Source organism: Anomaloglossus baeobatrachus, chromosome 5 (assembly GCF_048569485.1).
Source record: "Anomaloglossus baeobatrachus isolate aAnoBae1 chromosome 5, aAnoBae1.hap1, whole genome shotgun sequence".
NCBI lineage: Eukaryota > Metazoa > Chordata > Amphibia > Anura > Aromobatidae > Anomaloglossus > Anomaloglossus baeobatrachus.
The window spans coordinates 252179734-252206336 of record NC_134357.1 but is presented as its reverse complement, the minus strand read 5'-3'; the positions used below and the strand labels follow the sequence as shown (position 1 = coordinate 252206336).

At 49.7% G+C, this 26603-nt stretch overlaps 1 protein-coding gene across 2 annotated transcripts in view; it reads right to left on the bottom strand.

Moving 5' to 3' along the window:
• Positions 1-3066: 3066 nt before the first annotated feature.
• The window catches only part of LOC142309914 (uncharacterized), a 110145-nt gene continuing 86608 nt past the window's right edge, over positions 3067-26603 (bottom strand). The window contains exons 5-7 of one of the 2 annotated variants that reach the window (XM_075347380.1): positions 9774-9905; positions 6787-6896; positions 3067-3470 (exon numbers count right to left, since the gene is read on the bottom strand). In XM_075347380.1, coding sequence (XP_075203495.1) covers positions 3434-3470; positions 6787-6896; positions 9774-9905 — 279 coding nt within the window. In that variant the 3' untranslated portion in view covers positions 3067-3433. The remainder of the gene's footprint in view (positions 3471-6786; positions 6897-9773; positions 9906-26603) is intronic. The other variant, XM_075347381.1, reaches the window with a different exon arrangement.

Genomic DNA, 26603 nt, shown 5'->3' with positions numbered 1-26603 from the left:
TGACGATCCACACTGTCCCAGTCAATGAAGAGCAGAATGTTCCCCATTGCCTGGGAGAGCAATGCAGTGACCTGAGCTAACATCAATGAGTCAGCCCAGGTCACTGCAGGGGATGACAAGTGCTGCTGTCAGCGAGGTACATTAACTGCGCTGATCTCCTGCACTGCTGACAGCACCTGTCACTGAGTTCAATGACCGCCGCCTTCACAGCCAAGTATCGTGAGAGGCCCGTGACGTCACCGCTAGTCAGTCTCGGGTCGGAAGCGAGAGAAGGTGATGTGACAAGCGGCGGCCATGGAGGACAGTGACAGCGCTGAGGTCGGGATGGCGGGACTTCATCACCACAGGTAAGCCGAGCGGGACCATGTGTGCAGAGTGTGTGTGCAGAGTGTGTGTGTGTGTGTGTGTGTGTGTACGTGTGTACATGCCGCGGGCAGGAGGGGGCGGAGCGAGCTGAGCGGGGAAGTGTGGGCTTCCTGCACGTAACTAGGATAAACATCGGGTTACTAACCAAAGCGCTTTGCTTGAATACCCGATGTTTATCTTGGTTACCAGCTTGTGGCAGGCTGCCAGCGATGGCTCCTGCACACTGTAGCTGTAAAAAGCCCTGCTTTTTGCTGCTAGAACCGTTCTCGAACGTATCTAGAACTATCGAGCTTTTGCAAAAAGCTCGAGTTCTAGTTCGATCTAGAACAGCCCCCAAAATCACTCGAGCCTCGAACTGGAGAACCTCGAACCGCGAACTGCGCTCAACTCTAGTCAGTAGCAGAGATTCTAATAGGCACATTTAACCTTAGCAAAGTCAAACCCAGCTCTTTTGCTACAATAGTGTCTATAAAATTAGCAGCAGATCCACAATCAACAAAGGCCTGCAGCCGCACAGATTTACCCTGGTGAAACAATGAGACAGGTATCATTAACCTCATAGGGTCTGCAGGAAGTACCTGGGCACCTGAGCGGGTATCCTGGGGCCCGCTCAGGTGCGGTTGCTGCCTTGGAAACGATTGCCTCAGAGATCCAGGCCCTCCACGATCGGCTCCACAACGTGATCTGTTCCCTTGCAGTCGACGGGACTCTGGACATGCGGAGGTCGGTGCTGTAGGGGCTTGAACCTGAGCAGACCTGAGATCCTGCACTTGCTGTGTAAGTCCATGTACCAGGCCAGAAAGGGTGTGCACCTGATTCAGCACAGCATGGAGAGAATACATTTTTTTTTTTTTGTTTAGTGGGCCAGAGATAATGTAGCGCCTGCCTGGATAAACAGACTCAGGTAGGATGTAATGCACAGACTAAAGGGAAGCCCCTCACCAAGCAGGACGCAAGAACCCTGAAACCCTTTAACCCCTATACAGGGATTTGGAATTACACAAGGCCCTGGAGATCTCTACCCGTGGAAGGCTGCAGTCCGATGAGAGTAGTCGTCAGGCAGGGTCAAACCAGGAACAGCAGAACAGGGTCAGAATCGGCAGGCAAAGGCATAAACAGAAAACGTAGCAGTGGTCAGAATTGGGTCGGGCAGCGAGGTACAAAACAGCAGGCAGAAGGGTAGTCAACAACAAGCAAGTCAGCGCACTGGAATCACAAAACAAAGAGCACATGAGCCAGAATCAGAACTATCTCTGGCAGAGGCCAGCAGACAGGAGGGGGAATAAGAAGGGTGTGGTGTTTTCCCATTAGCTGTAGCTGAATGATGGTACTTCAGTTGGGAGACACCCGCCACCTACAGTCAGCCAGCGGTACTGCAGATCCCAAGATAACCGAGCCCAGTGGATGATCGGAGCCTGCGCCCACCGGTTCTGCTGGCATCGACTCCTCTCCCATCACCAGCACCATCCACGGCAGGAACACGGCGTCGCCTGGCGATCGGAGCAGAAGTCGCTGGAGCAGACTCCGGCGGTGACGTAACAGTGACTCTGGAACGGACAAGCAAGCAAAGACACAGAAAGTTTGGGGCCCGTGGTCTGGAGCCAGAGGCTAAACCTGGGCTTTTAGGAAAGAAGACAGATCCCAGGGTTTGCGGGGAGTGCAGAAGGCACCCGTGACCCGTTTGATGGCCCAGGAGCTGGGGTGGAGGGAAACCATTGGAAGGAGACGCACAGAAGGAACCACCAGCTGCGACCTCCGAAGTATCCGGAATTGGGTGAGTCCCATCACAGCATAGCACGGTGCTCCAACGGCAGTGTGTGTGACCACTGAGCGAAAGACCTTGAACTGTTCTTCCTATGTCATCCAGTTACTGCCGGCGCCCTCCCCATTGTGCCACCGCAGCATCAGCACCTGAGAAAATACTACCACCACTATCCTCCCTGGGGCTATAGCTTTGCCTGTGGACAGCTGAAACGTCCGAGCTGCGTTGTCATCCGCCCCAGCAGAGAAACCCCGCAGCAGCGGCTAATATTGGCCGCGCACCACAGGTGGCGTAACGAACAACTACCCCTATCGTCCCCATCCCCAGCCATTTTTTTGTCACCCGGGGTCACGGAACCATGCGAGGCCACTGCGACATCCCAGGCGAAGCACCTCAGCCTGGCGGCGAGTAACCCCCGACCCCTTGGGCGCATCACACACATGCAGGGAATGACCTGTCTGTCTCTGGCAGTGGGAGAAACCAATGGGAACCCAACTGTCCTAGTAGTCCCACTAGTCTGTTGTGTGGCTCAGTCCACGGCATCTGTAGAATAAATTTTTCTCTGAAACACCAAAGTACAGTATTTCAGAGTTCAAAATTCTGCCTGTTGATCCGGCACCCGTATAAGCTGTCAGGCTCAGTTTAACAAGTTAAACTGTTTTTTATTAATAGACCTTAAACACTTGTTAGCAGATCTCTAGGGTTTCATTGGTGATACACATTATTTCATTTTGGTGGTCCCTTCCATTAATAAAAGATACTCCAAAGGGTACAACCCTGTACGGATTGAAAACATCATAACATTTTATTCTAAATTCTATATAAAGTGATGTATGCCTGAACCTTAGGTTGGCTCCTGACATGTTCTTGCTAAATTCTGCATGTGCCAGATTATTCGTAACTGACAAAATATTTAGTATAGTCAAAGCATTACCATATCTCATTTCACTCATCAAATAATTTAATAATAGCTGGAATACCTTCTTTATTGTCATCGTAATTTCATCATTATACAAGTTACAAAAAACAGAATTAACATTAATATATTAGTGCAACAGTCAATAAATGTAAAACAAGCCAAAAGACAAATTGCGTTAAGTGCAATACTGAATAAGACGTCAAACATCACAAAAAGCGTAATGGTGTTTGGTCACAATGAAGTGTGCTCAGCATGATAAAGTGGGAACTTGATATGTCATGGAGTACAAATGAATTCAACAGTATGGTAAGTGATTGTAGTGAGTACACGTATTTTAAGGCATCTGTAGGTTCATTCCGTTGCTCTGAAAATGCGCCATCTCATCATCAGGGCATCGATGTGATTGCATACGGATGTGGCGATCTAGAGAAGAGAGAGAAGATAAACACTCCTTTTCTGATATATTCGGTTATGCTCTTCTTTCAGTTAATCCACCCTCCACCCCTCTTAGTTTATCCATCTCTTTCTTTCCATTACAAAAAATTACTGTGGTACCACACCATGACATGTTTCCCAGAATATGAGAACTTATACATCAATCATTTGCCTCATCTGGATCCAACTCCTTGTGGAGTATCATCTGTGGTGAAGACTGTGAGCATCAAAGCATAATAAAGTATTTTAAGAAAAGGCTCCAAATCATTAATGATCAGTTGTTTTTTAATGTATATACAATCCTGTTATATATTAACTGTACAAAGTACAGAATTTTACTGTTTAAAAATGAGTTAATACATTGCACTTGTGTATTGTGTACTAGCGGATACCTAAGTGTATATCACAGACTAGCTATTTACACTTATATACTTATGCCTCTAAACACTATGGATGTAACTTATGGGGTAATTAGTGATGATTAAAACTTTTGAAACTCAAATGTGTCAACTTTGCCGAATTTTTCCTCCAAAAATATCTTTGGTGCGAATAAATTGAACAAATTTCAATACTGAAAAATTGTAATTGCTCAGAAAATACTTGTGACGGAGAATAGAGCGAGAGAACCTCACTGACCACAAGCGGATACCTTCTAAGGCCCGTTTCACACGTCAGTGAAAAACAGTGACGTTTTTCACTGGCGTGTAAAACACGCACATGTCCCTGCGTGTGCCGTGATTCACGGCACACGTGGGTTGTCTAAGTGCAATCCGGGCTCCGTTCTCCGTGGCCCGTGATTGCACTTAGAAAACAACTCACCTGTGCGCGCTCCCGCTGTCCATGGTGCTGATCGCTCCCGCGGTGCAGCATCCGGTCGGCGGTGACCCCCGCAGCAGCTGCTTCCAGGTCGGCTGTGTCGCGCATAATGAATATGCGCGACAATAATGAGCCGGCTCAGAAGCAGCAGGGAGAACGAGCTGCAGAGGACATCGCTGGACGCCGGGTGAGTTAAAATGTTTTTTATTTTAAAAGCACGTTTTTTTCTGGCACGTGTTTCACGGACCACACCACTGCATGGTCCGTGGGACATCAGTGATGCCAGAAAAAAATGGACATGTCTCCGTGCGGCAATCACGCACACGTGGGTACGCCGCACGGAGACACGTGCAGTGAAAAATCACTGACGTGTGAGCAGACCCATTCATTATAATGGGTCTGCGTATGTCAGTGATTCTGGTACGTTTTAAAAAAAGCACAAACGTCCCAGAATCACTGACGTGTGAAAGGGGCCTAAAACTCAACCTTTCAGGAAACTCGATCCTCCGCAAATCAAACTGCTCATCTCCAGCGGTGATGTATGCAAAGTTCCTTATACACCTTACCACAAATTGATGTACACCAAACCAAAAAATATCAAAATATTTAAATACCATATTATAATATAAGTGCTTAAAAAATGAAATAAATAGTAAAAATATAGGGAAGTATTACAGCATAGAAGAAAGCAGGTATGTACAGGATCGAGGACAATATCTCTATACGTGCAAAAGACTCCATTAATCAGCACTGCTGCATTGTCAATGTATGCAAAGAAATTAAAAATGGATTACCCTGAAGGACCTAATAAAAGCACGTACCACACATACCAACAATTGCACTGCTTTATTGTAGTACCACAAAGTTCTGGGTGCAAGAAGTATAAAGGTGGAATAAGCAACAGATATAACGAATAAGCCTAAATGACAAATAAAGTGACAAAATTACATAGAAACGCCAGAAATGAACCAATATCAGAAAGCAGGGGGGTGCATTAGTTCTGATTAGGCGGGCTTTGCACGTTGCGACATCGCAAGCCGATGCTGCGATGTTGCACGCGATAGTCCCCGACCCGTTGCAGCAGCGATATCTTGTGATTCCTGGCGTAGCGAACATTATCGCTACGCCAGCTTCACATGCACTCACCTGTCCTGCAACGCCGCTCTGGCTGGCGTCCCGCCTCCTTCCTAAGGGGGCGGGTCGTACAACGTCACAGCGACGTCACACGGCAGGCGGCCAATCAAAGCGGAGGGGCGGAGATGAGCAGGATGTAAACATCCCGCCCACCTTCTTCCTTCCGTATAGCCGTAGGCGGCAGGTAAGGAGATGTTCCTCTCTCCTGTGGCTTCACACACAGCGATGTGTGCTGCCGCAGGAACAAGAAACAACATCGTACCTGTCGCGGCAGCGTAATTTTGAAAAAGTCGGAGCCTACACCGATGATACAATAACGACGCTTTTGCGCTCGTTAATCGTATCATCTAGGATTTACACAATACGATGTCGAAAGTGACGCCGGATGTGCGTCACTTTCGATTTGACCCCACCGACATCGCACGTGCGATGTTGCAACGTGCAAAGCCGCCCTTAGTGTCTTTTGTTATTCAAAGATATTGTCCTTGATTCAGCACATGGCTGCTTTCCTCTCTGTTAGTACTTCCTTCTATTTATACTACACATATATATACATATATATATATATATATACATATATATGTACACACACATCATAAGATGAAGCAACCTTCAATGGCTGCCTGGAGAGATGTATGCCAGTGTTGACCCTTAAGCCTGCTTTACACGTTGCAATTTCGCATACGATATCTTATGCGATGTGCAACGCCCCCATCGTATGTGTGCACGTTCAATTTGTTGAATGTGCCGCACAAACGATTATCCCCCGTCACACGTACTTACCCGTCCATACGACCTCGATGTGGGCGGCGAACGTCCACTTCCTGGAGTGGGAGGGGCATTTGGCGTCACATCGACGTCACGCGGCAGCCGGCCAATAAAAGCGGAGGGGCGGAGATGAGCAGGACGTAAATATCCCGCCCACCTCCTTCCTTCCGCATTGTGGGCCGGGAGCCGCAGGACGCAGGTAAGATTTGTTCATCGTTCCCGGGGTGTCACACACTGCAATGTGTGCTACCCCGGGTACGATGAACAATCTGACGTGCATTCTAGAGAAAGGTACGATGTGTATGCGATGAACATTTTACCGTTCAATCGCAATCGCACGTACCTGTCACACACTGCAATGTAACTTACAATGCCGGATGTGCGTCACTTACGACGTGACCCCGCCGACACATTGTAAGATACATTGCAGCATGTAAAGCAGGCTTTAGGGTACAGTATGTTCATGTGTCGCTTATTTGCCATTTTTCTGTTGTAGCATGTGAGTTCTCCCTGAGCACGTTTGGAGTGAAGACAAACAGATTTTGTTTTACTTTACAATTTCATTTATTTATTATTTTATAATTACCCTGTTTTTAATCCAAGAGTCACATTTCCAATGCATGATGCAAAAAACGATAGTAGCAATGACAAGATATTCAGTGCAATAAGGCAGCAGTATATGTTAAACTCCGTCTCCTGCAAGAGCCAAACCATAAGAATTGGGATTACAATCTATTCTAAAAGTATTGACTACATACTTATAAGAAATGGGTAATTATTAGGCATGATTGAATACCAAAATATCCGACTTCACGAATATCCGACGAATAGGTCACCGCTATTCGACTATTTGCGAATATTCGACGCACAATGCAAGTCTATGGGAAACCCGAATAATTTCACGTTGGACCTAACGGCGAGCTGTGGTGACTGAGGAAATGGCTGAAATGGATGGGAAAAGGCAGTCTCTCTCTCTCTCTCTCTCTCCCTCCCCTCTGTGGAGCTGAAAGCCGGAGCAGCAGGGATATGTATCGTTCCCAGAAGCTGTGCCAACGTGTATGTAGATGACGCTGTGCGGCCAAACCAATCAAAGTAACACCACAACAAAGATGGCTGCAGCGTTACTGTGAGGGCAAGCAACGTCAGATGTGTTCATTGGCTGGAAAAAGGCGCCAGGAAGTCCAGAAACGAAAATGAAAGTATCGGAGCAGATGTTGTTTTATCCATCAGATACCGAATGGTGAGTATAGCCTGTTATCCGTCAGATACTGAATAGGGTTGAATACATTCGCTCATCACTAGTAATTATCACATATAATAGAATAGGTTTTCGAATGTGTTTAAAAAAACTATTATCCAAGAGTTGTATCTAAGATTGTGAAATTTGGATAAGGGGGTGAGGGGAAAGAACTTTTGTAAAATGGAGACTCACTATTTATATATAGATTATATAAAAGGAATATGTCAGTAGTATTCCCCCCCAAACTATTTATATGTTCATGTCGCTCTTTCATAGACAAATCCAGCAATACCTTTACTTGACAAGTCTGATCCTCCATTACTGAGAAATCACCATTTGAATTGATATGCAAATGGATATTGTAGTTCTGAAGTCTATGTCACTCCAGCTCTATTCCCCACCCAGTGCTGCCTCCTCCTGATTGGTTTACAGCCTCTATTCTGTATGAGTATAGGCAAGGAGCCATGAGTCAAGCACGAGGAGGCGGTGATAGGCAGGGAAAAGAGCTGGAGTGACAGAAGATCCAGATGTAACTCTTCATTTGCACATTCATTCCAATGCTGATTTCTCAGTAAACAAAGCGATGGACTGGTTATGAGAAGGTATTATTGAACTTGCCTTTGAAAAGGATACATGTGCATATACATAATTTGGGGTGTGAAATTCTACTGATAGAGATTCCCTTTTAAATTGCTTTTTGGGAGTAGACGTTAGAAAAGGTGATGCTAAATCAACACTTGATGGGTGTGTACCTCAGTGGTTCTCAATTTCTGTTGTAAAATGATCATTGGGGAAAAATTGAACCTCTGGAGCTATGAGCACTTTTTTTAAGCTGATATAGGCTTCACACCCACATTATTAGATAACATACAGATTTGTCCATCCCTAACTTAGTTCTTTGTATCCTGAAATGGGTGCCCTAAGTTGGCCAACTTTGAAAAAAATATATGACCTTGATACTCACAAAATGTCCATGTTATATGTTTATATGTCTCCATATGTGGCCACCAGGGCTCCTTGACACCTGCTACCTCGGCACTTCCTATAACTCGGCCTGTGGTTTTATTAAAATTATATCAATTCTGCTTTATTATATTATAATGGTATCCCTTTAAACATTGAGTACTAGTGTTTTTTTTTTATAGGAGGCTTAAAGTTTAATCTTTTACTTGCCCATGGTTTGTGACTTTACCCTTTATATGTTTGTTGACAAAGCTTTCAGTGAATTCTGTTGGATTCCTGATGCCAGACCCTCCAATGGCACTGTTTATTGATGGGGTACTCTACCAGCATTATTGTCTATTGGTGGCACTCTGCCGATAGTATTGAGCATTGATGGTACTCACAGACAGTATAGGTGTGACACTCTGCTTACAGTATTATTAAATTCTGACACTATTGATTAATAGGGATAATCTTCTTGTAACATTTCTTTATGAGGGTATTTTTATGGCAGGGTAATATTGTCACTGATTAGTCTGTTTATGACTCTAGTGGAAGGCTTTACGTAAGCATAATCTGAACTAATGGAACTTATGGGTGGGTTTTACGTGAGTCTTCCTGACTGATTCCTAAAGCACCAATCCAGTGGGATTTTGTTTTAATTTGTACCCCTGGAGTGGTGCTTTAGATGTAAGTTCCCTTCACCTGGTCATATACTCACCTGATGCCATCTTCATTTTTTTCCAGCGTGGCTTCTGGTCAGTCTCCGATGATTTGTGACCTGCTGGCATCTCCAGTGTTTCATGAAGTGCCAGAGGTTACAAATCAATAAGACTCTATGAGATCCTCATACTGGCTCTCATAGAGTTCCATTAAGACCTTGTGATGTAACATCTAACTTCCAGCTAGTCAGACGTTACAGGTACAAGATGGGGCTGCTGGACCGGAGCGGCGCCAAAAAACAATGAAGCCAACATATAACAGAGGGTAAGGGAATTACATTTCAAGTGCCACTTCAGCACTGAAAAAAGAAACTATGGAGTGGTGTGTTAATGCTAAAAAGTATATGTGGCATTTTAATGTTACCTATGTTTAAGGGCTTCTAATCCTACTGACTATTTGGAGATGTTCCCAGTGTGATATATCAGAAGTTGATGAGTTTGTTTGCATTTGATATAGTTTTGTAGAAGTCTGAATTTAATTAGCAGTGCAGGATGAAAGCCATTACACAGTCCATCTAAGACTTTGAAGACTGTCTTTCGGAGATGAGTAATCTTACACTAGTTTGCAATACATTCTGGTATTCTGGAATCCTTACATTATTTAGTAATGGGAATTCCCAGATGAACATATTTTGGAACATTAAATTTACATATCAACATTAAACTTACATTTATTGTCCTACATACGATGGAATGAAAGTAGGAGTTGCACAGCATTTCATGGAGATCACAAGTGCTAAATACAAGTCCAATGGCGCTGGCCATGAATGATAAGAAGCTGCTACAAAGGACACATTTTACCTGCAAAAACAATCATCATATGAATAATGAAGAACAGTGCAAATACACTCAACATGACCATTGAGGAAGGATTCTCCAGTCGTGCTGTATGTGTGTTACCCACCAATACCATCTGTAAATAATACACGAACTGCATGTGACTTGGTTTAAAATTGGCCACAGCAGCCTTTATTACCTATTATTTACATACTAACACAAGGGGGCGCCGTCCAACGGGCGACCCCAACAAATAACAATAGGTAACACAGTAACCAATGCAGTAAATATACAACCCTGAGTAGGCCCAGTCCAGGAACCACTTCTCACCCCAGTATCCCTGGCCGCAACACACCGACCCAGAGATGAGGTATTAATCACCTACGGATTAACCCTCCAACTTTGCAGAACCCCGTGCCTGCAACATCCCGGAACCTGGAGCCACCATACCAAGATGGTGTCTCTCTGTCCAGTTACCATTGCCTTCAACCGCCTCTGGACCAGACCTACCCCCCGCTGCTGTGACAAAGAAACAACCCAGACAAAATTCCCCTCGGTATTAAACACAAGGGAGGGTGGGCGGGGATCGTTCCATATCCGGAAGTCAAGAGAGAGGGGGTAAGTCAAAGTCCTTTACCTACACCCCTCAACTGTCCCACCTCTTCCTCCAGGGAACTCCTCCTACCCACCAATCCCTTTTATTCTGCCTTATAAACAAACCATTCCTGTTTCCATTAACCCCATCACTCCTTCCCTTCCCTCTAGTCATGTCGCCCCTCCACCCTATGGGTTCCATGGCTTTCTTGACCATTGAGGAAGGATTCTCCAGTCGTGCTGTATGTGTGTTACCCACCAATACCATCTGTAAATAATACACGAACTGCATGTGACTTGGTTTAAAATTGGCCACAGCAGCCTTTATTACCTATTATTTACATACTAACACAAGGGGGCGCCGTCCAACGGGCGACCCCAACAAATAACAATAGGTAACACAGTAACCAATGCAGTAAATATACAACCCTGAGTAGGCCCAGTCCAGGAACCACTTCTCACCCCAGTATCCCTGGCCGCAACACACCGACCCAGAGATGAGGTATTAATCACCTACGGATTAACCCTCCAACTTTGCAGAACCCCGTGCCTGCAACATCCCGGAACCTGGAGCCACCATACCAAGATGGTGTCTCTCTGTCCAGTTACCATTGCCTTCAACCGCCTCTGGACCAGACCTACCCCCCGCCACAGGACAGGGCACGTGACTCCTTACGTGGCCTGGACCCGCCACACACCAAAAGCTTGTACCACACCTCCACGCAATCCCAGCGTCCACAAACAGCACCAAGAACGTTAAGATGCACCCCCATCGCATCACCAAAACCACCAGTTCAGCGCCACCAACTTTAGGCGCCGCCCCCCAATAAAGGCTCGATTGATACTGCCTACCGCACAAGCCACACGCCATTCCAAACCGGTCACACTATCAAAAACTACCCCACGATTAAGCCCGGGTATGTCTTCCACAATGCAACAAACCAACAATTTTTTTTTTTTTTTTTTTAAAACATTCATAAATAACTTCTCGAGATACCTAATCGCTGCCTCCCACTCACTGGACCAGTACCATCGACCCGTCCAGACCCCACTGGCAAAATTTGGGCGAGCCTCAGACCGTCGAGGCCCCGAGAACCAACGAATGCCCAAATATCCAAATGAGGCACACCCTCACCACAAAACCCAGAGGTTATAAACCCACAGATAACACCAACCTGTTACGCCAACCCATTCCACTCCCAAAAGACTCAAACGCCCCCATTGGCCTTAACCCGATAACAACTGAGGCCAACGTAACACCGAAACAAGAGGACTCCCACCTCCCAATACTTCTCACCACCCCTTTTCTGAGACCACCGAGGGGCCTCCGTGGAAGCCCAATCCAGAAGGAAGACGACCCGTAGTATTCCGGGCGCCCACCCCCGCCACCTGCAATCCAGTCTGCAGCGCTGCCACAAAATGGTACCTTAACAAACACGACACAATAATGATCCTGGGCGTCCTCACAACATAAATTCCGCACCCGGGACCGCGTATAACAACACCAACCTTCACCACCCGCCTAATCTGATTCGGTGAGCGACAAAGCCGGCGCTCAACCCACTGCACCACCTCGGACACATCCTCCAACATCCAACCTCCGCTCCTAACCGTAGATGGGCTGACCAACCCCACAATCTCAAAGCCTCCCAAAAGGCTAACACAAACCGTTTTGGACAAGGGAAACAAAACCTGCTCGTGCTCAGATGAACATAGCCACCACAAACCACTCACCAAACGCTGCCACAAAACAACGGAGACGGACCCTTGTATCCCGCTGCCTCACACCCGTACGACCAAACCCTTCAAGGCCTGCCGCGCACTAAGATCCTGCGAAAAAACATCTCTCCACATCTAATCCTCAACAAGACAGCCACAGCCGCCACCCTCTGCTCCACTGCTGACGCCGGCCTAGCAGCCTGAAAACCGTTAATCACCACTGCCAACGCCCCCACCAAATACTCCACCGGGCCTTCCTCACACATTGTCCCAAACAACGTTATCCGCGCCACCCACACTTCTGGATATCAGCCCCAAATAACCTCAGTCACTGGGCACCGAGCCGCTCCCCAACACAGCCACACCAGACTCCACAAGCCCTCAGGACACACCGTGCCCACCTCGTCTGTTACGCGGCCTCAACTCCCGAGACCTGCAGAACTGGAAGGAAACAAAGCAGCTGCTATTCCCTTGGCGAACCCCAGTACTGGTTGCGCCACGCATACCATTTTTTTTTTTTTTTTTTTAAACGCATACAATTGCGAAACCAACTGTCGCAAGTACGCCACCCTTGGCCCCAGGATTAGCAAACCAACTATTAATCGAATTCTCCACCAACTGATAGTCAGAATGACAGCACACCTTCCTCTTGGAAAAACTGCCAACCTCCCCAACCCGACTACTACCACCGATTGGAAGCGCTACCCCACAATGCCCAACCAGAAAACCAACTGGACCCGCTGCATCCGAGTACCGCAGCTACGTTCCATCAGACACCACCTTACCCAGCCACAATCCGCGGCCACTAAGTCGCCATAAGAAAAAACCTCCTACACCATCAGATCGTCATTGATCTCCTTCGTGACCACACACAAATGATCCGATGGCTGCACCCTTGGCGCAGCCATCGCCAGCCGTCCAGCAGACACGCCCCCCAGCGGCGTAACTCTGCACCCGTGGTTCGACCGCCCCTGCAAAGACTGCACCGCCTGAAACCGCACCGTCTTAGCTGACCTAACTGCCTCTATCGCAGCCCATAGGACCACACCATTACCTTCGAATCCTACCTCTCTGACCATAACATCAAACTTTATCCCCCACAAACTGTATCACTGGCGTTGGACCCTCAGTCTTCGCCTGCGCCAACAGGCCCAAAAGAGTATCCACCACCATCTGCAATGAAACAAACAACCTCAACGAATCATCAACCCGCCAACCCGATGTAAAGAGAATCAACCTATAATGAATAAGAGGTGTAAGCTGGGACACACCACGCACAAACCACTCCACAAAGAAATAACCGCCCCCAACGGAACATAAAATGGGACAAAACCCATTAGCCCCCACCGATCAGCATAATAATAACTCCCCTCCCCACCGCAGCACCAGAACTGCTAGCTAGCAGGGTGGACCAGTAACAACCTAAATGCCGCCTCCAAATCCACCTTTGCCATCAATGCTCCACGGCTCACCGCCTTTACCAAATCCCACCCTCTGTCCAACGACACATAATAAACCGCCGACAATTCTGGAGCCAAGCAGGCATACACCGATGACTCCTCCAGATAAGATACGTTTTGAACAAGCCGAAATATATACATCTATATACAGCTCATTTCCGGCACTACCCACCAACAGAGAAACCCAATCATGACAAGGAGGGCCCCGAATGGCCCACCCATCCTGCCCAAAGCCACGTCCTGACCCCTCTTTCCACTGACAACCACCAGGTGTCCCCTAGCCCAGCACAAACTTCCAATAAGGAGGCAAAGATCCACCAATATAAATAGAAAGACGCAGAATTACTATGTTCCTTACCACAACCCAACACGTATGCTTAAGACAACCGTCCGCGCCAAATCTGCACCACCCATCATTCTATTCCCCCCAAAAAACCCTCATCGACCGTGTCGCCGGGGTTCCACGCCCCGAACAGCCAACTACCCCCCAAAAGGGGGGGGCTGACTAGGAGCCGCCATCCACTGCAGCCATAAGGATGTGCCCGTATGCTCCTACCGCATACTGGCACGCAACACCTTCCCTTGCTGAAATTACACGGCGTACTGAAGCCAGACTAAACCGACATATGACCTAAACAAGCCACCCCAAATGGATCCATATAACCGAACCATGCCGAACCAATTACCCAATTCCTTCCCCCGATACCCTTGCCAAAAACGCAAATGCCCGCAGCCACGTTGCAAATGTACGAGGGGTGAGCCTCCACCGGCGCTCCCCTCCCTCTACTTATCCTTCCTGGAATCACTTGGCTTAACCTAATCCAGGTGAAACTGTTCCAGGGGGAGCAGCGAAACTATTGCTACACGTTCCCCCATTCAAATCTTATCCCTCACATCCTCCAGCAAGTGAGCCCCCCCCCCAGCGGGCCTTTGAAGCACCCATAGCTCTCACACTTGACCATTGTCAGCCCAATGCACCACCTCATCCCCCTCTTCGCTCCTCACCACTCACTCTGTCACAGCCCTTGCCGCCTCTGCCCGAAAATGCTCCCCTGCCGCCTCATGCGCCCTCACTCTGCCTGCCGCACCTGCGCCTACTAACCACCGATCCCGTCCATGCCGCCGGCGGTGCATGCGCACCCTCCACAACCGTATACACCACTGCAGTAAACCCCATACCTTGTCAAAACACAAACCCACTCGGCGCTGCCGTGTCCGCAGCCGCCCCCCCCCACCAACTGCGCCCCAACCCTGCCGAATCCACGGCCGTCTCACCCGACCGCGACCCGGCGTATCCTGGAATAAAAGTCACGCCATCCAGACGTCTGATTCTTCCGTCGCTGCTTCCTCCTCCTCCTCGCTGGAGCCGATCGCCTCTGGCTCATGTAATGCAGACGCCGCCGAAGCGCTGCCACCACCACGGCCGTCCTCCTGGTACGCCGCGTGGGCACCATCCTCCAAGCTCCATCTTCTGTCCCGCGGCGACAACCCCGGAAACCGTCCCGACCCACGGGCTGCCACCGCGGGCCTCATCTTCTGGCCCGACCCCCCCCTGCTGCCTGCAAGGACAGGGGGTACCTGTGGCCCGACCCGCTGCCAGCAGACTCCCATCCAGAGCCGCCAGCCTCCTGCCCACCTGGGCCCAGAAGGCATCCGTCCGCCGGGTCCTCGCCCCCCTGGGGGAGACCGCCGCTGCCGGGATCTGCACGCCTGCTCTGGGTGACCAGGCGGGGACCGCAGGGTCCCCGCCGTCACCCCCACGTACCGACGCCTCCCGGGCATCCGTCGCACCAGGCTCGCCTGCCCTGGTGCCGGACCCCTTGCTGGCTGCAGCCCCCCGGCCACCCCCCCTCCACCCACGGGGGAAGGGGGGTAACGCTGGCCTCCGTCCTCGCCGGGCGCTCTCCTGGCCAGGAGCCGCCGCATCCAGCCCTCCTGGGCCCCATGAAAGCCTCTGTCCGCTGGGCCCTCCCCCTCCTGGGGGAGACCGCCGCGGCCGGGAGCTGCAACCTGATCTGGGTGACCAAGCAGAAACCGCAGGGCCCCTGCCGTCACCCCCACTCACCGACGCCTCCTGGGCACCCGTCGCCCCAGGCCCGCCTGCCCTGGTGCCGGACCCACCACTGGCTGCAGCTCCGCGGCCCCCCCCACCGTCCGCGAGGGGTAAAGCTGGCCTCTGTCACCGCCGGGCGCTCTCCCCGTCCGGGAGCCGCCGCATCCAGCAATCCAGGCCTCGGCTCGGACCGGAAATAGGCCGCAGACAAGCCACGCCCCCCTCCCGGCTGCCGCGGCCCGGACGGAGATTCCTCCCGCGGCCGGAGCAGCAGCTGAGTACTGCCCTGCCCACGTCCTACCGCGGAGGGTCCCCGAAGGGGCTCTCACATCTCCTCCTCGCTCCCCCCGCACACGGCAAGTACCTGAGATATGAGGGAGGGGGGACGCCGCCCGCAGCTGACAGGGGAGCGAGGGGAAAGTGCCAACGGGTTAACCCCCAGCAGCCAAGGCGTGGGACCGCGCTGCCAGGGGCCCGTGCACTGCCATGATGAATCCGCTGGTCCCGGGTAGCAGCCATCCTGTCGCACGTCCGGATCGTTCCATATCCGGAAGTCTGGTGATGTGAGGGGCTGGGGAACCTCCATTATGACGTCCTTGTACAGATCTTTGTGTCCTTCTAAATACTCCCACTCCTCCATGGAGAAATAGAAGGTGACGTCCTGACACCTTATAGGAACCTCTCCAGTCAGATCGTTCCATATCCGGAAGTCAAGAGAGAGGGGGTAAGTCAAAGTCCTTTACCTACACCCCTCAACTGTCCCACCTCTTCCTCCAGGGAACTCCTCCTACCCACCAATCCCTTTTATTCTGCCTTATAAACAAACCATTCCTGTTTCCATTAACCCCATCACTCCTTCCCTTCCCTCTAGTCATGTCGCCCCTCCACCCTATGGGTTCCATGGCTTTCTCGTCAATCTGTAATGAAGATGTCAGACATTCAAATAAAAAATGCATTAGAAATTGTCTTTTTGTGTGTGTGTAATAAAGCTGTAAATTACTAGTGCATATGCAGCATAACTCCTTTGTAAAGGACAAATTGTGCTTCCGGTTGATAATCATCCTTTATCAACATTAAAAATTGTGCATAAGCTACAAAGACCTATGAATAAACATAGTCTCATATTCATCGTACAAATTCCAAGTATCTCCAAACTCTAGCTACAATGAAGATATGCCGCCCACACCATAATAACAGCAGCACTGTAATCAGGAGAACAACTGCTAAGAATCAGACAACTCAAGCGCTCTAGCGGTAGTATACCTCCTGTATATCTGGATCCAGAAGGGCAGTCCCAGATTTCAGGTACTGTCATGACCATGCTGGATTACCCTTTTTGGTCCCCTATAGGTTTTCGGCCTCCTCTAGGTTTTCGGCCTCTCCCTGACCTTGGGGGAGGGGTCCTCTGGACCTCGATTTAGACCCGCCCGCCGCTTTATTATGGAACTGACCCTGCTGCAATGCCACCAGTGATACTTCTGGTTTCGGCAAGTACTCGGCTCTGCTCATGTCTTCTCTGAACCTGTCCTGCTACCGCTCCCCTCCTCCAGCTCTCCCTACTTCCTTCCTCTGCCCGTGTCTGCTTTCCCTGACCTACCTATTACCCCCTCCGTTTCATCTCCGCTTCTCTGCTTGCCCCGGTGTTATGTCCTACTCCCTCCATTTTCCTCCCTCTGTATTACCCACCTTCTCTACTCATTCCCGTCCCTAATAAACAAATTAATTTCCATAGGGATTAAGCATATAAAGGACTGAGACGGGAGGAGCCCATCCAGTCAACAGCAGCTCAAAGGAACAGATTGTCAGCAAAAAAGAACAAATGAGCAGAAAATGCTGAATGAAAGAACTTTTTATTACATATAGTCAAAGTGCACAGTGCATACTTCATTAAATTGTAGAAAACATGAAATGTAAGCGAGAGGACAAGGGGAAGATCAAGCAATTGGACAGATGTAACAAATTGCGATTCTGCTAGGATGGTAAGAAAGTGACTATGTGCATAGTCGTGGCCCTATATAAAAACCTCAAACCAAAAACACTGAATACCAGAGTAAAAAATCCTAATGGATGTATGGATCAGTATGGTAACAATGTAATGGCTAGCAACCCAAATACTTAAAGATCCAGAAAAAGTATCAGCTTAAGGGTTAATGGAGGAAGAGTATAGGGAGAGTCTCCCAAAAGGTCAGAGAGCCAAACTAAGGCACAAAGAAATGATTGAGCAGAAGAGCAGTAAAGATGACAATAAAGAATTAAAGTCAGATTAATGCAGTTGGATAGATATAACAAAATGCAAGTTTGCTTAGATAGTGAGAAAAAAAGTGACTATGTGTATAGTCGTGGCCCTATTAAGTATGGATCAGTATGATGACGATATAATGGCTAAAGGAAACCAAAAAGCCAGCTATATATGTGGTGATCCAAAGAGGTATCAACTTAATAATTACTTGAAACGGTAAGTAATATATAAGGGAAATCACCCAGGGGTCAGAGGGCCAAAGACGAGCACAAGGAAAAGTAATTAGCAGAAGAGCAATATAAGAGACAATTAAAGACTAAATAGTCAAATCATTACCGTTTGGGTGGAGCAGTGGGACAATTCCCTGATGCGTGTTTCGCGGCCTGTGGCCGTCAGGCCGGCCGCTTCCCCTTTGATGAAGTTGTGCAGTCATGCAGTTTTGGAGTCATTATACTATGTATAGGGTTGCTGTGGAGGGATTATACTGTGTAGAAGGGAGCTGTGGTCACATTATACTCTATAGAGGGAAGCTGTGGGCGCCATATATTGTGAATAGAGGAGCTATAGAGATCTCATATTGTGTAGGACCTTATGAAGTGACTGTCCCAGAAGAAGCCCAGTGGATTTTCCGGCTTGGGACAGTTGCTCCTGATGGGCTAAATGAGAGGCTTTCATTTTCATCCTTCCTCTAATATATATATTTTTCTGTTCTCTTCCGTTTTCCCTTTGTTTAGGGGCTGTCTGTCTCCACCCTGGGACCTTTTTCCTCTCTCTGTCTCATATAATTGGTTTTTAAACATGTACGTCAAATTATTAACTGTTTATCACATGTGATTTTTCATACTTGTCTTTTTGTAATAATAAAAATTGCATATATATTTTCACAATTGTGGTACAGTGGTATTGCTTATAAACATGGTAAATACCCCTTATTGTTCACAAGTTTTTGTATGTATCTTATGGGGTTCATGTACATTATTATCAACATGAGGTCCGCTATTCTTGGTCTTTGCTTTCTTAATTTCTCATCTTTATGTTGCTTCAATATATGGCATGTTGCTCTTATGTGTCTGTAAGGCCATGTTCATATGTTACATAAAAACTTTTTTTTTTGTTTTCTGCAGTTGTATGCACCAAACTACACAATAACAATAAGTGCAGCTAAAAAAATGCCATTGCATTTTTAAACACAGAATCAAAGCTTTTCTGTAGTCTTAAAATGTCTTAAAAACCCTGATTCACATCTGCAACAAACATGTATCAATATTGGGGGAAATGCATCAAAAACACAGCAAATACGCAATTATTAGGCTATGCGTGCACAGTGCAGTTTTATTTCTTCAGCAAAAAAGCACCCTCCAGCAAAAAAACACCCTCTGGCTGAAAAACACAAAAAAAACACATGATTGAATAAATAAATCACATGTGTGAGTCAATCTCCTGGTGTCATATGAGCTTTGTTGTGTAACAGCTTCTGTGCAGCTGCATTCCTTATCTCACCCCCTGCTGTGTTGCACTGCCTCTTTTTAATCACTGTTTTGCACCTTGTATTTTAATTATTTAATATAAAATTTACATTTTAATTTTGGCTACTTGCTTTGGTTTTTCATTAGTGTTTTAATTGATAGATAGCTAGAATATATAGAATAGATAATAAGAAAGAACAGATAGAATATATAAAAAGAAATAACAGAATAGCTTGATAGAAGGATTGACCAGCTGTGTTTTTAATTATATTTTGGTAAGAAATGACATGAGGTCCCCCCATTTTTCATATCCAGGACAGAAACAGCAGCAGCTGCAACCCTCAGCTGTCTGTTGTACCTTGGCTGGTTATGAAACATTGAGGGGATCCCACGCTTTTTGTTAGCAGCTCCAGCCACCCCAGAAGTGGCACATCCATTCAATGCGCCAATTCTGGTGCTGGACCAGCTCTTCCCGTTGCCCTGGTTTGGTGGTAATCGGGGGTAATAAGGAGTTCATAGCAGCCCATAGCTGCCACTAAGCCCTAGGTTAGTTGTTATGATTCAGGAACCGAGGAGGATCAAAAAATGCGGAAACCCAAAAAGTAACCAAAGTGGCTGGAACCTTAATGGACTGCAGACCTAATCCTTACACACAAGTAGAAGTAGCCATGGGACGAGCCTACGATGACCTAGTCATCTCGACACTAGAGTTGAGCGCGGTTCGAGGTTCTCCAGTTCTAGGCTCGAGTGATTTTGGGGGCTGTTCGAGATCGAACTAGAACTCGAGCTTTTTGCAAAAGTTCGATAGTTCTAGATACGTTCGGGAACGGTTCTAGCAGCAAAAAGCAGGGCTTTTTACAGCTACAGTGTGCAGGAGCCATCGCTGGCAGCTTGCCAGAAGCTGGTAACCAAGATAAACATCGGGTATCCAACCAAAGCGCTTTGGTTAGTAACCCGATGTTTATCCTAGTTACGTGCAGGAAGCCCACCGCTCAGCTCGCTCCACCCCCTCCTGCCCGCGGCATGTACACATACATACATACATACATACACACACACACACACACACACACACACATGGTCCCGCTCGGCTTACCTGCGGTGATGAAGTCCCGCCATCCCGACCTGAGCGCTGTCACTGTCCTCCATGGCCGCCGCTTGTCACATCACCTTCACTCGCTTCCGACCCGAGACTGACTAGCGGTGACGTCACGGGCCTCTCGCGATACTTGGTGTGAAGGCGCCGGTCATTGAACTCAGTGACAGGGGCTGTCAGTGTGCTGGAGATCAGCGCAGGTAATGTACCTCGCTGACAGCAGCACTTGTCATGCCCTGCAGTGACCTGGGCTGACCCATTGATGTTAGCTCAGGTCACTGCATTGCTCTCCCAGCCAATGAGGAACATCCTGCTCTTCATTGACTGGGACAGTGTGGATCGTCATGGCAACCCCTTGGATTACACCAGACCTGGATTTGTTTTTCATTCTAATAAATTGGTTAAAGAGGGAATGTTTTGGGGAGTGTTTTTTCAAATAAAAATGTGTTTGTCGTCTATTTTTTTTTATTACTGACTGGGTTGGTGATGTCGGATATCTGATAGATGCCTGACCCCACCAACCCCAGGGCTTGATGCCAGGTGACATTACACATCTGGTATTAACCCCATATATTACCCCGTTTGCCACCGCACCAGGGCGTGGGATGAGCTGGGGCGAAGCACCAGGATTGGCGCATCTAATGGATCCAATAACCATGGACCTCCCTAGTCTGAGAATATCAGGCCCCAGCTGTCTGCTTTACCTTGGCTGGTGATCCAATTTTGGGGGACCCCTGTTACGAGGGGGACCCGGGGAAGTGTGCCAAGATGGGAAATGGACTGCTTCCGCCAGTCAAGGTCTACTGTGCGGTGTAAGGGACCGCCGCTATGGTGGGTGAAGAGTGAGCGGGTTGCTGCTAGCGATCGTCTGGAATGTCACAGACGATCTATGTACACCGATCTGCCCTAACCCGTGAGGGTTGTATGGCACAGATCTCACGGCTCGGTGTACCTGTTGCACGGGGAAGCACAGAGGTGCCCACGCACGTGTGCTTTCAATAAGCAGGTGAGTCCAATGGAGACTTGAGGAGCTCACCTGGGACAGGAACACGGCCTGTTGACGGGGGTACTGCCGGAGCAGCAAGGCAGGAACACGGCCTGCAAACGAGGTACTGCCGGAGCAGCAAGGGCCAAGCCCACAAGAGACAGTAATGCCTGAGCAGTGGCGTGGCAGCACGCTGCCAGACATCCAAACATAGAAGGACGGTCGCGCGCCGCCATGATGGCAGGGGGAGCTTTTAAGGAGGTGCAGCTCCACCCGAGGGCGGGCGCGAGGCGGAGATGACGGACTTGACCCAATCAGGGTCCACGACGTCCCAGCCTGGCCAGTCAGGATTGACCACGTCACCAGCCTTGTCATCAAGCCGTGTGACGTCAGTGAGCGAATCAGGACCCACCACGCATTGCACATGCTCACCCTCCTGCCTCTGGGAAATAGAGGCGGGATCCTCGGTCTCACAATGTGCAGAGATAACGGGAATCTCACTGCTTCCCTGAGCAGTAAACCTCTGCACATTGCGCAGCCTCGCAGACCTTCGGGGCCGCTGAGCAGGAGAGTCTGCGGCAGGCCAGGAATGGGAGACCGCTTCACTCCTTGTAACAGGAGAACCACTAGGTGTCACCCTTCTGCTGCCTCTCTGAGAAGGTATCTCCTGCACACTGCGCAGTCTGGCAGACCTTCGGCGCTGCTGAGCAGGAGTGCTCGTGGCAGGCAAGGAATGGGAGACTGCCTCAGTCCTTGCCTCAGGAGAGCCACGAGATGTAACATTACCCCCCCGTCTAGGCCCCCCCCCTGTCCGTGCTCGAAGGCCGCTATCAAACCCGGGGCGCGGATATAATCCTCCAACTCCCAGGATCTATGCTCCGGACCACGGCCGGCCCACTCCACGAGGTAGTACCTCTTGCCCTGTATGACTTTTGTCTCCACAAGTTTTGCCACCTCAGGGTCGTCGGACGGGGAGTCGGTTTGAGCCGGCAGGGACCCCGAGAATTTATTAAGTCGTACGGGTTTCAGGAGGGACACGTGAAAGGTGTTGGCTATAGCCCAGCGTGGAGGGAGCTGGAGTCGGTATGCCACTGGGTTTACCTGCTGTAGTACTTTAAACGGACCCAGATACCTAGGGGCGAATTTGGCTGCCTGTACCCGTAGGTTAACATTCTTAGAGGACAGCCATACTAGGTCACCAGGGGCGAAGGATGGTGCAGGGCGGCGGCGAACATCAGCCGTTGTCACCATCCGGTCTTTAGCCCTTTTAAGAGCCTCTTGGGTGTCATCCCAGATCTCCCGGGCCTTGGTAGCCCAATCCTCCACTCTAGTATCGGGTGACGTAATGGGCATCGGAACCGGGATTCTGGGATGTTGTCCGTTATTGAGTAGGAACGGAGTCTGGCCAGAGGATTCATGGATCGAATTGTTAATGGCAAATTCGGCCCAAGGAAGGAGGTTAGCCCAGTTGTCGTGGTGCGTGGATATAAAATGGCGGAGGTAAGTTACCAAGGTCTGATTAGTCCTCTCCACTAGTCCATTGGTCTCGGGATGGTATGCGGAGGAGATGTTCAGCTCTATCTGCAGGAGCTTACAGAGCTCTCTCCAGAAGCGAGACGCGAACTGGGGACCCCGGTCGCTCACCACCTTGTCAGGCATGCCATGCAACCTAAATACATGCCGAATGAACAAGGTGGCGAGAGCACGTGACTTCGGGAGTCGTGGGAGAGGCACCAAGTGGACCATTTTAGAGAAGTGGTCCGTGATGACCCATACGACCCTGTGCCCTGCTGATTTGGGCAGATCTCCCAGGAAGTCCATCCCTACCACTTCCCAGGGACGATCCGGCACTGGCAGTGGGTGAAGAAGACCTGCCGGTCTCTGCCGGGACGGCTTATTCCGAGCACACGACATACAGGCTCCCACATATTCCTGTATGTCCTGGGGTAGTCTCGGCCACCAATAATGCCTGGTCACCAGGTCTCTGGTCCTTTTGACCCCGAAGTGACCCCCGACCTTGGAGGCATGGGCCCACGATAGCACCTCGTTCCGTAGTTCAGGGGGAACGAGGGTTTTGCCAGGTGGCACCTGGTCCAAAGAAGTGGGAGTGACCATCCTCAAGCTGTCCGGGGGTATTATAAGACGAGGCTCCTCCTCGTCCTCCTCCAACACAACCATACAACGTGACAAGGCATCGGCCCGTACGTTCTTCTCACCGGCCAGGTGGCGGATAATAAAGCGGAACCGGGAGAAGAATAAAGACCAACGGGCCTGCCTTGGGTTCAGGCGTTGTGCTGTCTGGAGGTATGTGAGGTTTTTGTGGTCAGAAAAAACCTCAAATGGATGCTTCGCACCCTCCAGGAGATGCCGCCATTCCTGGAATGCTAGTTTCATCGCCAGTAACTCCCTATCCCCTATGGAGTAGTTCCTCTCGGCCGGAGAAAAGGTCTTGGAGAAAAAGAAACACGGATTTTTCCTTCCTCGTTCGTTTTTCTGGTACAGGACTGCACCTGCACCAACCGAAGAGGCGTCTACCTCCAGTAGGAAGGGTTTGGAGATGTCTGGACGATGAAGGATGGGAGCTCTGGAGAAGTGAGTTTTGAGAGTGTGAAATGCCTCTACCGTTTCCCGTGTCCATGCTTTGGGATTAGCGCCCTTGCGGGTAAGGGCAATGATGGGTGCTGCCACCGTCGAGAAGTTGGGAATGAACTGGCAATAATAATTGATAAACCCCAAGAATCGCTGGATCGCCTTCAGCGAGCGGGGCTCAGGCCAGTTCATCACTGTCTCCAACTTCCCCGGATCCATTGCTAACCCCTGACTGGACACTATGTACCCCAGGAACGGCAAGGATTCCTGTTCAAAAACGCACTTTTCCAGCTTAGCATATAACGAATGGGTGCGGAGCCTCTTAAGTACTCGGATGACATCCCTCCGATGGGTGGTAAGATCGGGGGAGAAGATAAGAATGTCATCCAGGTATGCAACCACGGAAAGATACAAATCCCGGAAAATGTCATTCACAAAGTCTTGAAATACGGCGGGGGCATTGCAGAGTCCGAAGGGCATTACTAGATACTCGTAGTGACCGTCCCTGGTGTTAAAGGCGGTCTTCCACTCATCGCCCTTTCGGACTCGCACTAGATTATACGCCCCGCGTAGATCCAGCTTTGTGAAGACCTTTGCCCCGCGGAATCGATCAAATAGCTCAGTAATGAGGGGCAAAGGGTATTTGTTCTTGATTGTGATTGCATTTAATCCCCTGTAATCGATACAGGGGCGCAGATCCCCTTCCTTCTTCTGCACAAAAAAGAACCCTGCACCAGCCGGTGAAATAGACTTGCGAATGAACCCCTTCGCCAGGCTGTCCTGAATATATTTGGACATAGCCTCCGTCTCTGGAGCAGAGAGTGGATACACTCTGCCCCTAGGAGGCTCGGAGCCTGGCTTCAGGTCTATTCGGCAATCATATGGCCGGTGGGGAGGAAGAGTATCTGCGGCCCTTTTGGAAAAGACATCCCTGTAGGCCTCATAAGGTGTCGGTAAACCCGGCCCCTCAGTATTCCCTGAGGACCCAATCGACCTAATGGTAGCGGGTGGTTCGGTAGTCACGAGGTGCTCTCTACAGGATCCTGCCCAGGATGAGATCTCCCCTGTTGCCCAGTTGAGTATAGGAGCATGCTGTCTCAACCAGGGAAGGCCCAGTAGGATCTCATCCGTCCCCCCTGGAAGCACCAGGAAGGACACCTGCTCATGGTGTCCCGGTGGTACATCCATCCTGAGAGGGATGGTGATCTGGGTGATAGGATCGAGTAGTATGGACCCGTCGACTACCCGGACCCTGAGTGGCTTGGGCAACAGAACCAGGGGAACTGAGTATCGGGTTGCCAGGGAGGTCGAGATGAAATTGCCTTCAGCGCCTGAGTCCAAGCAAGCCAGGGCAGAGAAGAGAGTAGTGCCGAACTGCAACTGGGCGCTGATAGTCAACCTAGAGGGAGAAGTAGCGTCTAGAGTCCCCCCTCTGATAGAAACTAGACGCTGTCTTTTCCCGACGGTTTGGGACATCGGGTAGCTATGTGTCCCCTCTGCCCACAGGAAAAGCAGATGACACAAGACCGAGAACCTGGGGCAGAGAAGACCACCTTGGACACCTCCATTGACTCCATGGAGTCGCCTACAGGACTGGCTGGGGGACCTGTCTGATGGAAGACGGGAGTCAGACACTTTTTAGGCCGAGAAGACGTGGGTGCTGAAGAGACCTCGAGCCTTCGCTCCGCCTGGCGGATGTCTATGCGAGAGGCAACCTGAATCAAGGACTCTAAAGTGGCAGGCACCTCACGTGTGGCCAGTGCGTCTTTGACAAACCCTGCCAGGCCCTCCCAAAACACAGGGACAAGGACCTTATCCGGCCAGTCCAGCTCTGCGGCCAGTGTCCTAAAGTGTACAGCAAAGTCCCCGACTGAAGCAGACCCTTGCCGAAGTCGTAGGAGGCGCAGCGCGGAATCGTGGGTGACTTGAGGCCCGAGGAACACCATTCTCATGGCCCCAAGATAAGCTGCTACGTTATTCACCACACGATCTCCGCGCTCCCACAACGGCGTGGACCACTTCAGCGCTCTCCCTGTGAGCAGGGACTGGACGAAGGCTACCGTCGCCTTCTCGGTAGCGTAAAGAGTCGCGGACAGCTCTAAGTAGGTGGTAACCTGGTTTATAAAACCACGGCACTCAGAGCTGTTGCCGCTAAAGCGCTCTGGAAGCGCAAGGCGAGGAGACCTTCTGCCCAATAGCACAGCCTGGGTAGCCGCCTGGGTGGCGACTGTCGTCAGAGTAGTCTTATCGGAGGAAGACTGCTCCACTGCTGCCAATCGTGACTCCAACTGCTGCACATAACGCAGCAACTGCTGCTGCTCTTCAGCCATAGCCAGACCTTTGGCGCGACCGTAATGTTACGAGGGGGACCCGGGGAAGCGTGCCAAGATGGGAAATGGACTGCTTCCGCCGGTCAAGGTCTACTGTGCGGTGTAAGGGACCGCCGCTATAGTGGGTGAAGAGTGAGCGGGTTGCTGCTAGCGATCGTCTGGAATGTCACAGACGATCTATGTACACCGAT